Consider the following 17,774-nt stretch of genomic DNA (forward strand, 5'->3'; position numbering starts at 1 on the left):
TTATTTTCCAATGTATCTTCCCTTTCCTGGTTTTTCATTTTCATTAATATGTCTGTACATGACCAACTCTTTAGAACTAACCATATATTCTGAAATAACTACCTTGTCACTCAGTGTCACATCACTCCATTTAATCCTTTGAATAGCACTAAAATTCTCACCTGATATCCCTATGCCTGTTTGTCTACTGGGAGCTCCTTAAGCCCATGGACTATGTCTGTTTCACTGCCGGATGCCTAGTGCCCACAAGACTAGTGGTGCGGTCAGGTGCTAGATGAATATGCCCATCCTGTGGAGGGCCCATCCATATTAGGCTTATTAGATGACACCTGAAAGTCTTGCTAATGGAAGCTTATTTACCTGTTAAAAACAAGCACTTCCTGAAATGCAACATAATAAACCTTGATAGTTTATGGTTTAGTATGAATAATGTATCTGCTACTTTTCAATGGAACAATCCACCATGAAATTAGTCTTTTGTTCTCCTTGTTTAGTGGAGAAAAAGGAACAGAAAATAGGGAAGCTTGGAATGTGGGAAAGAGATCTAGTTCTGCCTAAGGAGAAGAGAGCAGAGAGGCACCGGGGCACCCACGTAGCTAGGTTGGTTGAGCCTCCAATTTCTGCTCAGGTCACCATCTCCTGATTCATGAGTACAAGCCCTGCCCTGTGTCAGGCTCTGTGCTGACAGCTCAGAGACTGGAGCCTGCTTCAGATTCTGTCTCCCTCTCTCTCTGCTCCTCCCCTATCTGTCTGTCTGTCTGTCTCTCTCAAAAATTCAAAAGTAAACAAAAAGAAAAGAGCCGACTAGGTGCCAAGGTAGCTCTGGGCATTGCACCATTGCTAAGGAAGGAGGTATTCACTGGGAGAGGAATGAAGAGCTACTTAAAAACAAAAGCAACCAGAAAACACTGGGAAATTGCTGAAGTCAGAGTTTCTCTATTTCAGGGCAGGAGAATGGAAAGAGTCCATTGTTCAAGAAAATCCAAAGACTTTGGTTTTAGTTCCGGCACACTTATTAGTTAGTTGTGCAACCATTTAAATTCTGGCAAAATGAAGGGGTCAGACTAGAATATCACTGATATCCTTCCTAGCTCTGGTATTCTGAGCATCATCTATAGATAATTCTGGTTGGTTAGTTAGAGTTACAATGGTAATATTTTCTTCCTTTATTGTCAGATATCAACCCTTCCCTTATTAAATTACACATTTCAAGTAGAAGAATGATTCTTGCAGAGAATGATGTTGTCTCATTAATTTTCCTTTTTATATTTATTATAGAAATCAGAGGACCGGAAGGGTCGGGAACATAAGAAATACATAGAGTATTATTTGGTCCTGGATAATGGTGAGGTAATTATATCAGATACACATCTCTTTTAAAATCTCCTTCTGTATAAATTTGTTACATGAAATATTAAATATATGGATTTTAAAAAATCATGAATATGAACTATTGCTTTTTATGAATTGTTCTGATCCTAGGAAATTTGACATTGAATTAGAGTGATATGACTTCTCCTTTTCAGGAATGTACACCTGATATGATATGTATAAAGTGAATTCTTTGCACTTTATCCTTTATTATTGTCTCCAAACTTAGTTTCCAATTAAATTCCTTTGTTATTTTGTCTTTCATTAAGCAGTTAAATCATTGGTAAGTTAGAATTTATACTCATCAGAAAGTGGTAAATGTATAGGATTAACGAATGGAATCTTCTGAAAAAAAGGACACTTTTGGGGGGTAATATTTATTGTTTATATTCTTTTGCAAGAATTCATTTTTATATATTGGAAACCTGAGGTTCACATGTGTGATCCCACAAGGAGAAATTTTGTGCTGTGATAATCTAAGTTAAGTTGTTTAGGTCATAAAGCTTGGCTTCTCGTTATACTAAATTAATTTACTATTTACTATTCATATGTATATTTTTTAATGAATAGCATATTCCTTGTACTGAATCTGCACAGCTTATGAAACCATGGTATTTAAGTGGAAATATATTTGGAATAATTCCTTAGAGATTTACACCGAGCTACTACTTTAGATGCAAAACGTTATCTCTACTCCAGAAGTACTTTAATTTAGCTAAAGAAATAAGGAAGCATTTTGTGCCTTTTAACTGTTATCTTTTATAACTGATTGTAATTATAACCACCGATAAGCAAAATAACCTGAAGTTTCTTTTTTTCACCTTCTAATTATATTCATTTCTATCAATGCCTGTATCTTGTCTTGTTTTTTTTTGTTGTTTTTTTTTTTTTGTTTTGTTTTGTTTGTTTTTAGTTTAAAAAGTACAATCAAGATCCAGAGGAAATAAGAAAGAGGGTGTTTGAAATGGCCAATTATGTCAACATGGTACGGTATATTTTATTAAGTGCAATTTTAACAATTTGTGAGGCAGTGCCATTGGGTGTTTCTATGAATGCTCTTGAAACAGAGAAAGAAAGTCAACACTCTTGACTAATAATGCTGATTGGCTTTTGAACTTTGCTACTTAATCGAATATTAATATTACATGAGAGAGACATTTCTAACCTACTTGCCACACAGTTCTCAGGTTGATGAAAAGTATAAGAGATGGTTTTGTTTGAATTGCTTTTGTTTTTCTAATGCCTGGGTAGACATCACTGCCCAGCAAATCCCAACAGAAGGCCAAATATGTGGAAGAACATGGAAAAACAAACAAAATCAGCTGAATTCTGGCACAGTAGCATCTTTCAATATATTATTTCATTTAATCCTCAAAACTCTGTGATATTTCTAAGCCTTAATATTATAGCTAAAGAATTAAATTCTGGTAAGCAAAGTAGCATGCCTAAAGTCACAAAGTTAGGAGATAGTAGAGATAAGATTTGAACTTAGATTGGTTGGATGTCAAAGTCCATTTCAATTGGAAAGATGTTGATCTTGGTCTGTACATGCTGATTTTATCATCTAATTAGCTAAGTCTTTAAAAAATGATTTCTGTACCCTGTTTAAATCTTAATTGTTAGTGTCTTGTTAGTTAAACATATAGTCTGCCTCCTTAAATGGGTGAGTCACTTTGTGGTAGTCTGCAAATTCTCTAAGGATAGAGAGAAAATGAAAGTGGATTCAATGACCAACATCATCTGCATCTTGTCTTCTCACCACAAAGACTTTTCCTAAAGAACCCCAAGAAGTGGTCATATTTCCTGACCATCTCCTTTGTGACAGGAACTTTTCTAGATGACAGAAATAAAGTAGGGAACAAAATTGACAAATATCCCTTCCTTTATGGAAGTTTACATTCTTGTCCAAGACAAGAATAAAAATACGAAATGAAGAGCATGTAGGATGGGGATTATAAATGCTGTAAAAAAAATAAAGCAGGATAAAAAAAGAGAGAGGGGTACCTCTTGGGTGCTGTGTTAAATAGGGAAGCCCAAGTCCAAGATGTCCAAGGTGACATTTGAGTATGGAAAGGAAGGGGAGAAGCATCTGACCCTAGAGGAGGATGTGCAAGGAAGAGTGAGGTTCTGAGGAGAGAACCTAATTGTCATGTTTAAAGAACAGTGGGAAGGCCATTGTGGGCGGCATACAGTAAGCCACAGCAGGGGTGGGAGCAGATGACATCTGACAGACATCGGTGGCTGGACCCTGCAGGTCCTGGCAGACCTATGTAAGGACTTTGTTGTTCTTCATGGGGGAGGAACACATTGGAGGACTGAGCTGAGGTGTAACATGTTCAGATGTGTTTCTTAAAAAATTATCTTGGCCATTATGTTAAAAATACACTGAAAGCAATTGGCAGAAATAAGACCAGATAGGGGATTGTTCCCTAGTTCAGGGCAAGAGATGATGGTGGTTTGAGAGAAAGCAGTGGTAGTGGATCTATTGAGACTAGGTGATCTCTGAATAGAGTCAACGGAGTACATGAAGTAGATGACAGGTGAGAAGTGTAAGAAAAGGAATAGATGAAGTTACATCAAGGATTTTGACCCGAGCAACTTTAAGAATGGGTAACATATTGGCTATAGTAAATTAGAGGGAAGATTAGTGTCTCCATTTTGTACACATACATTTTGAGATATCTTGTTGTATAAAGATTTCCAGGGACAAGTCATTATGTTGTATACCTAAAATGAATATAATGTCATATGTCAATTATATTGGAAAAAAAATTATTTCTTAGTGGAGGTGACAATGGATGGTGGATTGCTCATTTTTATTAAATGTGTTTTGTGACTAAGTACTAAGTACTTTATAAAAATATGTACATGTTTCATGTTACATTTTTATATTTAAAATATTTAAAATATGAAAATATTGGAGACTCTACATTTCAAAAATCAGAGAAATAATACTAGGAAGTTTATAGATGTGTCAGGGGTAGACATGTCCATATTGACAATGCCCCCCATGTGTCTAGCACCTACTTTGTGCCATGTTATATCATTGTATGTGCCAGTGGATCATTAAGGATTAAAGAGAAGATTCAAAAACAAAAAAAAAAAAAAAAAAGAAAAGAAAAGAAAAAAAAAGTACCCAGGTGAAAATGCTAGATATATAAGATTGATTGAATGAAGTTCAAGGACAAGGTCGGGGTGGAGATATAAATCTAAGAGTCTCTTTTTTTAAGTTTATTTATTTATTTATTTATTTATTCATTTATTTGAGAGAGAGAGAACACACATGAGCAAGAGAGGGGCAGAGAAAGAGGGAGAGAGAGAGAGAATCCCAAGCAGGGTCCATACTGTAAGTGCAGAGCCTGATGCAGGGCTTGAACTCATGAACCATGAGGCCAAAATCTGAGCGGAAATCAAGAGTCAGACACTTAAATGACTGAGCCACCCAGGTGCCTCTAAATGCACATACAGAATGGCATAAGACATGGGTCAGCAAACTGTAGCCCGTGGGCCAAATTTGGCATACGGCCTTTTTATAAAATAGTTCTATTGAAACACACACCATTTGTTTATGTATTATCTATGGCTGCTTTCCTGCCACAGTGCCAGTTACAGCAGACACCACGCAGCCTCGAAGCTTGAAACATTTTCTATCTGGACCTTTATGGAATAAGGTTACCAACCTTAGTGTAAGGTAGCCAAAGGAATGGGGTAGAGAAGTAGAAAAGAGACCTAAGAACAGATCCATGAGGTGCCTCTTCAAGGAGAGGTCAGAGTACAGGAGAAGCTGATAGAGTCCAGTATAGTGCAGACAAAAGAGCTTCGAGGAAAACCAGGCGATAGTGTTGTTCTGGAAGCTGCTTGAAACAAAACACAACCAAAGGAAGAGATGATCAATGATGTTAGATGCTTCTGAGGACTGAGGATTGGCCATTGGATTTAACAGAGTAGAAGTTACTGGCCACCTGGATGAAGGAAATTTCTGTGGCATGATTAGAGCGAGCCCAGGGAGAACAGGAAGTGGAATTAGAGATAGCAGATACAGAAAATTCTCTTCAAAAATTTCGCTATAAATAGAAGCAGAGAAATGGGGCATATGTGACAGGCAGAATGGTCATAAAGTTATATCCCCCACTGTGATGGGTCATCTTTTCTATGCTGATGGGAATGAGTCTGTGGAAGGCTAAGCATAGACAACGCAAGGGAAATGGAAGAATTGCTGGAATCATCTCCTTGATCTGGGGAGACATTGGAGATCTAGTGCATGAGTGGAGAAGTTGGCCTTTGGCTCAGCATTCACCCGTATATTAAAGAAGGGGAGACACAGGTTGTTTGAAAAGGTATAGGTCAATAGGTAGTCAGTTCTCTTTTGATTGCCTCTATACTCTGAGTTTGGAAGCAGGGGTATCTGCTCAAAGTGAGGTTTTAATACCTTTTTTAAAAAAATTTGTTAATGTTTATTTACTTTCAAGAAAAAAGAGAGAGTGAGAGCAGGGGAAGTGCAGAGAGAGAGGGAGACACAAAATCTGAAGGAGGCTCCAGGCTCTGAGCTGTCAGCACAGAGCCCAAACCCGGGGCTTCAATACCATGAACCGTGAGACCATGACCGAAGCCAAACTCAGACATTCAACCGACTGAGCCACCCAGGCACCCCTCAAAGTGAGGTTTTAATAGGAAGTGGCAGAATTTCTAAGAAAGAAAAGTGAGTTTGAAAAAAACATGCAGAGGTGTCTGGGAGTATATGGGTTGTGGAAATGCAGCAGGTTTGCTGGAGACTGGTAAAGTACCACTCGAGGTTGGCATGATGGCTTCCAAGTGAAAGCAGTCAGCGTAAGCGCACTGTCTCCTGGCTGTGTTCGGGGACATGGTGCTAGGGAGGAATGGCTTTCACCAGGATTGGAGTTTTGTCAGGTGAGTAACATAAAACAGGAATAGGATAGGGAAGTTGAGGGAATAATCAAGGGGATGGTTTTAATCTGGTTAGATTTTGACTTAAAAAAATTTTTTTTAATGTTTATTTTTGAGACAGAGAGAGAGCAGGGAAGTGACATGGAGAAAGGGGGAGACACCGAATCCAAAGCAGTCTCCAGGCTCTGAGCTGTGAGCATAGAGCCTGAACGTGGGGCTCGAACTCACAAACCGTGAGATCATGACCTGAGCCAGTCTGAAGCTTAACCAAGCTGAGCCACCCAGGCGCCCCAGAGTTTGACTTTTCTTTTGATGATTAGTGCATTCCTCAATGCTTTTATTGTTTTCTCAGCAGAAAGTTGCCCCATGAGGAAGCCTGTCCCCATGTGTTTTCCCATCGCCAGCTTAATCGAGATATAATTGGTATATCACATTGTGTGAGTTTAGGTGTTCAGTGTATTGATTTGATATACTCATAATACTGCAAAACAATTTCCACCATAAGTTAGAGTCACATAATTGCCATTGCTTTTTTTGTGGTGAGAACATTTAAGAATTACTCTCACTAATGTTAAAGTATATTATATGGTATTAACTATAACTACCAAGCTATACACATTAGATCCCCAGAATGTGTTCATATTATAAGTGAAAGTTTGTACTCTTACCAACACTATGCAGTTATATAAACTATAATAGCAATTTAAACTTTTGTTTTTATAGTAAGTATATTGTCTTATAAGCTTAATTAATTATTGCTAAAGGTTATCCTATATGCATCATTGGTTGTTTGGTTCATCCGGTTTTAAGATTTAGAGGACCACTTGATTGTGACTCATAGATGCAGGACTTTTTCATATAGCACGTTCCTTTTCCCATGTCCAAACCATCACCGAGTCAACCTTGCTAATTCTGGAATGTGCTGACTCTGGAAACAATGCAAAGCATTTGAGTCGTTACATTTACATTGAAGTCATAGTTGTGAGCTACTAACAGAAAATTATAATCTGTCTTGAGGTGGCAAGGAGTTTCCAGACCTGAAATACCTAAGGGTGTCTGCCATGCCTGAGAATGGGGATGCTAGCATCTGTGAAAAGAGGTGGTAACTTCCATTTCACAAGTAGGTTTGGGAAAAAAGTTTTTACAGTGCGGTGAGAAATAGGTTTGAAAATCTAAAGTACATTGAAAATATTGAAAGATAATATCACTATGTCATTTCTTTGACATTTATTCTCTTTGGACAGCTTTATAAAAAGCTGAATACTCATGTGGCCCTAGTTGGTATAGAAATCTGGAATGACGAAGATAAAATAAAGATAACCCCAAATGCAAGCTTCACCTTGGAAAATTTTTCTAAATGGAGGGGAAGTATCCTTCCAAGAAGAAAGCATCATGATATCGCTCAGTTAATCACGTATGTATAGAGTTTCCCCTTTGTATGTTAAATGGTATTTAGCGTGGAAACTTTCCAAATCCTTGGCAAAGCAAGTGGTATCTTGGGCTATGGGGTAAGAGGAAGTGGCTTACACAAAGGGGGTAAAAGATTCAATTGAATCTTATGTTGAATATGCTTTAACTTTTGTTATAAGTGTTTCATTTTCTTTTTTTTTTTTTTTAAAGAAAAGCTAACAATTTAATAATGATTCACCAGAAATTTATCTGTTTTGATTGGGTAAACAGAAAGGAAAGACAAATTTATTTTTTCTTAAATATTTTTACTTATTTCTAGGAGAGAGAGAGACAGCGAGAGCAGGGGAGGGTCAGAGAGAGAGGAAGTCACAGACTGAAACAGGCTCCAGGCTCCGAGCTGGCAGTCAGCACAGAGCCCGAGCGGGGCTCGAACCCACGAACCGCGAGACCATGACCTAAGCGAAAGTCGGACGCTCAACCGACTAAGCCACCCAGGCGCCCCAGGAAAGACAAATTTAGATAATAGCAAGAGAAATTTTGATTCAACATTTTAAAAGTCCTGACTGATTTTAAGTCCTAGTGAGGACAAACTTCTTTTTTTTTTTTTTTTTTTAACTCTTATTCATTCTTGAGAGATAGAGAGAGACAAAGCGCAGGTAGGAGAGGAGCAGAGAAAGAGGGAAACAGAATTTAAAGCCGGATCCAGGCTCTGAGATGTTAGCACAGAACCCGATGCGGGACTCCAACTCACTGACCGTGAGATCATGACCTGAGCTAAAGGTGGATGCTTAACTGACTGAGCCACCCAGGTGTCCCGAGGACAAACTTCTAGGATGGAAAAAAATTGCATATTATATTCTAATTCCACACCTCTACTATCCTGCTGAAATGACTAATAAAAAAGGGGGGGGGGATAAATCTAGTGACTATAAATTACACAAAACTGTTAAGCATATTAGCATATGAATATGCCTGGAATAGTTTGCTGCTGGAATCAGACAGAAGAAAACAGCAATGAGTATTTAAAATTATTCAAGTGTTACTTTCTAAGAAGACAGTAGGTGTCATAGGAAATGAGTGGACTAGGTCCTGCCAGAATGAATTAATATTCTGTGTTGGTTGTTTACTACACATGGCACATCAGCCCACAACTCCTTGATTTAAAATAAGTGTGAATTTATGTATCTGGTTCCTTGCATGGTAGGACTGTAGCACAGGGACTGTTTGGTTATCTCTGGTTATATAACTTTCAAGTGGCTAACTTTTTTTTTTCAAGTTAGCCACTTGAAAGTTATATATAACTTTGGGTCTGGACGTCTTACCAGGAGACTAGCTTTCATCTAGAAGAAGTATTGTAGGAGGACCAAGAGAAAGCATTAAGTCTTTTCAGGACCAAATCTTAGAAATTACAGTGTCACTTCTGGTATATTCTGTTGGTCAAGAGCAAGTCATAGATCTATGCTTATTCAAGGGAAGGTACTACACTCGATAGGAAGGCGCATTGGGGGTTATATATGAAGAATACCTACCATACTTCTTTAATTTTGAAAGGTGAGTTCCAGACTCAAGGGCTCACTGCAGGGTGAGTTTTTTTTGTTTGGAGAAATTTAGTGATTTTTTTTTTTCAAGGACTCACAGCTCATAAGTAGTAAGGTAATTTAACTCTTACCAGACTGCCTCCAGGGCCATGCTCAAATTGTAGTAAATTCCCATACTTTGAACCAATAGGGTAGAGAGATAAAAATCATAGACAAGATGACAAATGGATAGATATAAATGGCAATTCAGGGGCGCCTGGTTGGCTCAGTTGGTTAAACGTCTGACTTTGGATCAGGTCATGATCTCACAGTCCGTGGGTTCGAGCCCCACGTCGGGCTCTGTGCTGACAGCTCAGAGCCTGGCGCCTGCTTCAGATTCTGTGTCTCCCTCTCTCCCTGCCCCTTCCCCGCTTGCTCTGTCTCTGTCTCTCCAAGTAGAATAAAAACATAAAAAATTTAAAAAAAATAGTAAATAGTAATTTGTAATAGTAAATAGTAATAGTAAATTGGCAATCCAATATGAAGAGTAGATTTCCTGACTAGACTAGAATAAACAGGATAAAAGTACTAAGAAGATATGATGGAAAGAAATAATTGTCCTTTCATTCATAAATATACCCAACAAATTAACAAAAAGTTATGTCTATACCTAGGCATAACAAGGTAAGAAGCTTGCGGTAGATCTATAATCTACCCACTAAAAGAGGAACCAAAGTAGCTAACTCCATAATGGGGGAAGATTTATTTATTATAAATGAGTTGGTAGTGAGAATTGAACCCACTTCAATGCAAACTCAAGTATAACTAATTTTATAACATGATTTTTAAAAAGGATATAAATGCCATGAATCTTTAAAAATATCATCTATTATGCAAAATGCCATTTCAAAATAAAAGATACCTGAAAATTTTCCAAAAGAAGTGTAAAGTGGAAAGAAATTCTCTAATTTTTCTTATTTTGCATGGCAAAATCAGTACTCTCCATTCTTGATTATGATAAGTGGGAAATATAAGTTCAACTTTTTATGTAAATGCATCTACTAAGGAGATTTTTAAAGTAATACATTCTTTGAAAATTACTAGAGATAAACCAGAGTCAGGATCTTGAACAGATCACAGAGTAATAACAAAGGCAGCACATGGAGTCATTGAAAATTGAAAGAAAAACAAAATGAACAGGACTAAAAAAAAAAAAAGAAAGAAATTAAAATTTCTTTCTTTTACTTTCTTTGGTTTACTAAAACCAAACCAATCATCTCTGCAAATAAATGTAAATAACTTAAATTCCTTTTAACAAGTATTTCAATAGCATAAATGCTTCATAAGGCAAATACATTCAGAAGGGGCCCAAATTCCATATCCCACTATAGCTTAAAACAGTGCTAAAAGTGAACAAAAGTAAACGATACAAAAATATATGAGAGTAAAATATAAATTAAAACAAACATATGTGATAATACTAATATTCAAATGTGTACACACACACACACACACACACACACATATAATGATAAAAATAGTCCTGTTTATTTCATGCCAGGAGATGAATTCCACAACAAAAACTATAAAATTGTGAATGAGAGATATCAAATATTAAAAATGATTATATCCAGGTGCTTGTATATAACAAGGTGATATGACAACCATTGCACATTAAAAACAATGCCTAAAGCAAATTCAAAAATCGAAGGAAGTGTTTAAGAGTTACTATTCACAATGTGAGTTTTCTCTGTTAACCATTTAGAGTTCTGGATGAATTTTCTATAGAAAATATCGTTTAGAATCACACATTGTCATATCAATTCTTTTCTTCTTTGCAGAGCAACAAAACTTTCTGGCACAACTGTGGGCCTTGCCTTCATGTCTACAATGTGCTCTCCTTATCATTCTGTGGGCATTGTTCAGGTTTGTTTGAAGATAAATAGTTGGTTCTGCAGTTGAAGTCTGTCAAATGCTAATTTTTCTGAATCATGTAGGTTTTTATTTGTTGTTGTTGATATGACAAATAACATGGATTGAACTTCAAATGTTGAAACTATCTTGCATATCCAGTATAAACCAAGCATAACCATAAGGTATTATCTTTTTCATATGTTGCTGGATTCAACACACTAACATATCTTGATGATTTCTATATTCTGTTAATCCTGAGGGATATTAGCCTGTAGTTGTCTTTTCTTGTTTTTTGTTTTTCAGGTTTTGTTATTAGGATAAATATCAGGGTAAATCTGGCCAAATAAAATGATATGTTCCCAAATCTTCAGTTTTCTGGGATGTTTTAGTAAAATTGGTATTATTCCTTACTAAAATGTTTGGTACGATTCATCAGTAAAACTATATGGGTCTGGCATTTCTTTATGGAAAGATTTTTAACTACAAATATAATTTCTGCCATAGATACAGGCCGATTCAGGTTATTGATCTTTTCTCAAATGAGGGTAATTTTTGTCTTTAAGGAAAGTGTTTATCTTATTTAAGTTGGCTTAAATTTGTTGATGATAGTCCTTTATTATCCTTTTTTTATATCTGTAGAATTTGTAGCAATGTCCTCTCTCATTCATGATATTAGCAATTTGTCTTTTTCTTTTTTTTTTTTTTTAAATGTTTTTTATTTATTTTTAGGAGAGAGAGAGAGACAGACAGCGTGAACAGGGGAGGGTCAGAGAGAGAGGGAATCACAGAATGAAACAGGCTCCAGGCTCCGAGCTGGCAGTCAGCACAGAGCCCGACGCGGGGCCCGAACCCACAAACCGCGAGATCGTGACCTAAGCGAAAGTCGGACGCTTAACCGACTAAGCCACCCAGGCGCCCCAACAATTTGTCTTTTTCTTATGAACTCACTAAAGACTTATTAATTTCATTGATTTCAAAGAAACAGCTTTTGCTTTATTAACGTTCTCTCTGGTTTTCTTGCTTTCAGTTTCATTCATTTTTGTTCTTGTCTTGATTATTGAATTTCTTTTGCTTTCTCTGCTTTGTTATTCTTTTCTATTACCTAAGGAACAGTGTTAGATTATTCATTTGAGGCTTTTCTCTTTTTCAAATATAAACATTTAGTGCATAAATTCCCTACCATGCACTGCTTGACTGCATCTGTGATATTTGGATATGTGTGTTTTCATTTTCATTCAGTTAAAAATATTTTCTAACTCTTTTTTATCTCTTTTTTGACTAATGTACTATTTAGAAGTATAGTATAATTATTACTATTATGATTTTTTTAAGTTTCATTATATTATGATCTGTATATTCATTTGATAGGGCTTCCATAACAAAATACCCCAGGCTGTATGGCTCAAACAACAGAAATGTATTTTGTAAGAATTCTGGAGGCTAAAAATCCAATATCTAGGTGTTGGTAGGTTTGGTTTCTCCTGAGGTTTCCCACATTGGTTTGCAGATGGCCACCTTCTTGCTCTGCCCTCACATGGCTTTTCTTCTGTGCACACATCCCTTCCTCTTCAGTCTTATTGGATTAGGGGCCCACCAGTATATTCTCCTTTAACCTTAGAGGCCCTTTCTCCAAATACAGTCACGTTGAGAGTTAAGATTTCAATACATGAATAAGAGTGTAGGGGTTGGCCACAATTCAGTTCCTAATAGTCTGGAGCATACTTAGTAGAATTTCAATATTTAAAAATTTTTTGAGGTTTGCTCTTGGTCAATACTGCATATGAACTTGAAAAAGAATATCTTCTGCTATTACTGAATGGAGCATTCCATAACTGGTAATTATGCCAAGTTAACTTACACTATTCAGTTCTGTTGAATAGTTTAATAGAGTGGTTAAGTATCCAAGTATAATTGTACATTTGTCTATTTCTTCTTTCAGTTCTACAAGTTTTTACTTCATGTATCCTGAAACTCTATTGTTAAGCAAATACACAAATAGAGTTGTCATGTCTTTTTGGAGAATTAATCCATTGTTATTTGATGTTCCTCTTTTTTTCCTGAAATATTCCTGTTCTGAAGTCTGCTTTGTCTGATATCGTTAGAGTGACTCCAACATTTTGTGGTTAAATTTGCTTGATGCAACCTTTTCCTTATTTTTACTTTTAGCATATATTTTATCTATATTTAAAAGTTTCTGGTATATAGTTGGGTTTTACTTTTTATCTAACCCAATGATCTCTGTCTTTTATTTCATATGTTTAAGTCACTTATGTGTAACATAATTGTTGATATTGTTAGACTAAAAGCTTCAATTTTTTTCTAGTTGTTTTCTATTCCATCTAGTCTATTTTTTCTGCCCTCTTTAGGATTGAAGGTTTTTAAAAATAATTTCTTTTACTTTCATTATTGGCTTTTCACTGTTAACCTTTGTTTGCTTATTTTTAATGGTTGCCCTGGTTTATTATATACCTTCATTTGTTGTTTTTTTTAACATTGAAATAATACTAAGCTGCATCACTTGTAGTATAAGGATGTTACAAGAGTATACCTCTAATTACTCCCTTCCATTTTTTGTGCTATTTTTATCATATGTTTAACTTTACATATATTATAAATACACAATGTACTGTTACTAATTTTTATTAGACAGCTTTCAGCGCAATTTAAAATAAGAAAAAAATTGGAACACCTGGGTGGCTTAGTTGGTTAAGTACCCAACACTTGATTTAGGCTCAGGTCATGTTGTCATGGTTTGTAAGACTGAGCCCTCTGTTGGGCTCTGTGTTGACAGCATGGAGCCTGCTTGGGGTTCTCTCTTTCCGTCTTTCTCTTTCCCTCTCAAAATAAATAAGCAAGCATTTAAAAATAATAAAATAAAATAAAAATAGTTATTATGTTTATCTTATCTTTATATACACTCACCTTTATTTCATTCTCAGCAGTCTCTATTTCTTTGTAGTTTCTAGCTGGCGTAATATTTTTTTATTTCTTCTCAAAGATTTTTAAAAAATATTTCCTGTAATATGCTGTGCTGTCAATGAAATTTTTCGTTTCTTTCAGATGACTTTATCTTTATTTTTTGTATATATTTTCACTGGGTTTATAATTCTGGGTTAATAATGTTTTTTTCTTTCAGTACTTCTAATAATTTCACTTCACTGCCTGCTGGATTATGGAGTTCCTGATGAGAAGTCTACTGTAAACTTGATCTGTGTTGCTCTGAAATGTATCTGTTTGTTTTGTACTTCAAGATTTTCCCTTTCTTTTTAATTTTCTTCTGTTCAATTATAATTGTGGTATAGCTGAGTGGAGTTTGAGAGAAATGGGTAATATATCACACTTAGTATTCCTTCAGCTTTCTTCAATATTCCTTCAGACCTGTTGGACCTGGGGCTTGTATCTGTGATTAATTTTGAAAAATTCTGGGCCATTACTTCTTCAAATATTTCTTCTATTTTATTCTCCTTTTTTCTTCCAGGGACACAAATTCCTATATCTGTGATGATTCTATACTGCTCCTTAAAACTTGTAAATGCTCAGTTCTGCTGTTTGTTTTCTTTTTTATCCTTTTTTCACTTTGTGTTTTCATTTGGGTAATTTTTGTTGAACTGTTAAGTCCCGTGATTATTTTCTCAGCTATTCCAAATCTACTGTTAAGCTTGTTGAAAATATCATTCATCTCAGTTACCGTCTTTTTCATTTCTAGTATTTCCATTTGTGTTTTTCTTATGGTGCCCAGCTCTGTTGAAATTTCTCAACCAGACTTGTGTGCTATTCATCCTTTCTACTGGAGCTTCTTCCATATGAATCATAGTTATTCTAAAGTATCACCTCATAGTTCTAACATCTGTGTCAGATATGAGTCTGGATATGTTGATTGACAGGGTAGGGCTTTCTCTTCCTTCCTTCCTTCCTTCCTTCCTTCCTTCCTTCCTTCCTTCCTTCCTCTCTCTTTCTTTCTTTCTTTCTTTCTTTCTTTCTTTCTTTCTTTCTTTCTGATGCTTTATTCTTTTTGTTTTTGTTGAAAGTCAGACATCCTGTGAAAGGCATTATCTGAGGGGTGTGTACGTGTACATGTGTGTGTGTAATTTTTCCTCAACTGGAAATGATCACTTCTTTCCATCTCCTAGGCTTCTTGAGTAAGGTTTGAATCAACCTAGCAGGAGGTGAGTTGGGTTTGGGATTTTGTTGTTGCTATGACTATGCTCAGTTCAGCACAGGCTTTAAATTCCTGTCACATTATTTTGTGTTTAGGGGGAAGGCTGGTTTTTCAGAGAGTTTTTCTCAATGAGTGCTTCCTACTCATCTTTAGGTCTTTACTGGATCCCCCAGAGAGTCTCTTTTTGCTGTAGGCTCTCTCCTCTCAATAGGTTGTTGTTATTTGTTACTGGATGATGGGTAGATTTTTGGTGGGCAGAGGGCATTTTCTTCTGTTTTTGCTAAGCCTCAGTCTTTGATAGGTCCTGTGTCCTGTAGTGTACATCCTTTTAGTGCTCCTGCTCCACTGCCAGGTGGCAGAGACCTCTAATTGACATAGCCCAGCATGTATTCCTGCCCTTCCTTCTCCTTCCTCCTAGGGGTAGAAGCTTTTGGTGTGTTTTATTTTCCTTCCTGTTCCTTTTTTATAGTTGCACTGAGACTTTACCAGTGCCCTAGGTTATAGGATTTGTTCCTTTTTCTCCCAGAAGCTTAAGCCCTTGGTTTAGGTCTAGGACTAGAGTAAGGCAAGTGAGACATTCAGTTCACCCTGAACCTCATCATGTTTACTCCAAAACAGAGAGAGGAGAATGATCTTAGAGTTATTTCATGCTTTTTCTATTCCTCTCCCCCAAGCCCACACTATGGGGAAGACTTTCTCAGAGCTTTCACTTGGTGAAGTCTGTGTGGAGAAAAACCCATGAATAGGTGGGAATTCCCACCTATGTCTGAAGTGCCCACATTTTGTGTATTTTCTTACTGTACCACACACACTTTAACTTTCTGAGTTTTAAGATTATTTTATATGAGTTATTACTGGCATCTGGCAATGTCTGTTCCGGGTAAACAGGTATTCATGTCCTGACTTTCCCTGTACTCACCAGCCTACCTTTCCTTAGATTTCATTTTGTTTGTTGCCTTGCGACCTCAGCTCTGGATGAGTTCTAGAAAATTGTGAATTGATGGTCCAGGGTCTTTATTTATTGTAAGTTTGGGAGTGATGCTCTTTCCAGCTTTCTACAATGTGGTGGTAAGGAACAGAGATGGGAGTTCTCTTTTGACTTTGTCTGGTTTTCATCTTAGGCAGGTCCTGGGTCTCAAAAGCAAAACTTTCTTAGGGATTTTTTTCCATCCTTCCCACAGCAGTAAAATTTTGCTTTCTATTTTTTGCAGATCTTTTGAGGAATAGTTTTGGGACCCTCCCTCAGTAGGAGGAAACATCAGTTAATATTAATATAGGATCCTGGGCTCAGCTCAAGAGCATTGTCTCTTGTGTCAGGAGTAGAGGGTGTGTGTGTGTGTGTGTGTGTGTGTGTTTAAACCTATTCCTTAGCCATGTTGGGTCTTCAGTTCTACCTTAGGTTGTCAGAGATTACTATTTCCTCCCCAGTGACTTTAGGCTTCTGTTCATTAAAGGAGAAGGGTCTGGATATGGTTTCATGCTCTTTTTCTTACAGCAGTTTCTACTTTACTCCTTCTGGACTGCTTCCCCAAGACAAACTCTTTCTGTTCTACTACCTGGCTCATGTGTGCCATGAGCTCCAAGAGGAGGTCCTTGGAGAAGACTCTCTAACTATGTGCAAAGCCCCCTTGTTTCAGAGGTTCTACAGATTCTATACTCTGACACTGGCCCATCCTAGGCCTTTAGCAACTCATTTAAGAAGTTAAATGAATTATTTCCCCACTTGTAGGATACCTGGCATCTCCTCTATGCTTTGCTAGAGATACATCAGTTCCATCTGTCCTTGGAGGGCCTATTTTTAGGTTTCAGTTTCTGTGCATGTCCTGTAACCACAATTGACTGATAGATTCAAGGACAATTATAATTAAGTTTATCTGGCTAGTCCTTTTTGTTAGTACAGGAATAATGCTCTTCCCAGCTTTCTTCATTCTAGGTGGAACTGAAATATATTTATATATATCTCTCTATTATATCCTATGAGTCTGGGTTTGTGATAAGCTTCATGAGATGAACAGAGGAAGTAAAGAATGCATTTTCTAACTTGAAAGAGTTTACCATAAAATTGGAAGAGAAACTGGACTACATAAGCAATATTTAATATTATATGATAGTAGAATTGAAAATTGTAGTAGGAATCCAGAGGAGAGAGTCATTGATGAAACTTAATGTGGTCAGGAAAACTTCCTTTAAAATAAACTTCAAAGGGTGGGTAGGATTTAGAAAGGGGGAAGAGAGAATGGAGTTCATTCCAAAGGAAAGAAACATTTCAGTTATGAGAATAATTATTTAAGGAAGAGACTATAAGTTTAAAGGGACCTAAAATAAGGCAATCTGGAAAGTCTAAACACTTTTACATTTTTCGTAATTTTTTTGGTTTGTTTTTGTCCTCATCTTACTAAATACCAAGGTTTACCAGGTTTATCTTGACAGAATGATACAATATCATGAATTGTAAGTATGAACTTCTCATCTCACACAGGTGCTCCTTGTTTGCCTGT

The 17,774-nt window shown here is 36.6% G+C and overlaps 1 protein-coding gene across 6 annotated transcripts in view; it reads left to right on the forward strand.

Moving 5' to 3' along the window:
• Positions 1 to 17,774, forward strand: part of ADAM28 (ADAM metallopeptidase domain 28) — a 67,858-nt gene that overhangs the window by 20,086 nt on the left and 29,998 nt on the right. For 5 of the 6 annotated variants that reach the window (XM_039218164.1, XM_039218161.1, XM_039218162.1 and 2 more), the window contains 4 exons: positions 1,279 to 1,350; positions 2,285 to 2,356; positions 7,521 to 7,690; positions 11,045 to 11,129. In XM_039218164.1, coding sequence (XP_039074095.1) covers positions 1,279 to 1,350; positions 2,285 to 2,356; positions 7,521 to 7,690; positions 11,045 to 11,129 — 399 coding nt within the window. The remainder of the gene's footprint in view (positions 1 to 1,278; positions 1,351 to 2,284; positions 2,357 to 7,520; positions 7,691 to 11,044; positions 11,130 to 17,774) is intronic. The other variant, XM_039218163.1, reaches the window with a different exon arrangement.

This window comes from Hyaena hyaena, unplaced genomic scaffold, assembly GCF_003009895.1.
Source record: "Hyaena hyaena isolate Hyena2069 unplaced genomic scaffold, ASM300989v1 scaffold_741, whole genome shotgun sequence".
NCBI lineage: Eukaryota > Metazoa > Chordata > Mammalia > Carnivora > Hyaenidae > Hyaena > Hyaena hyaena.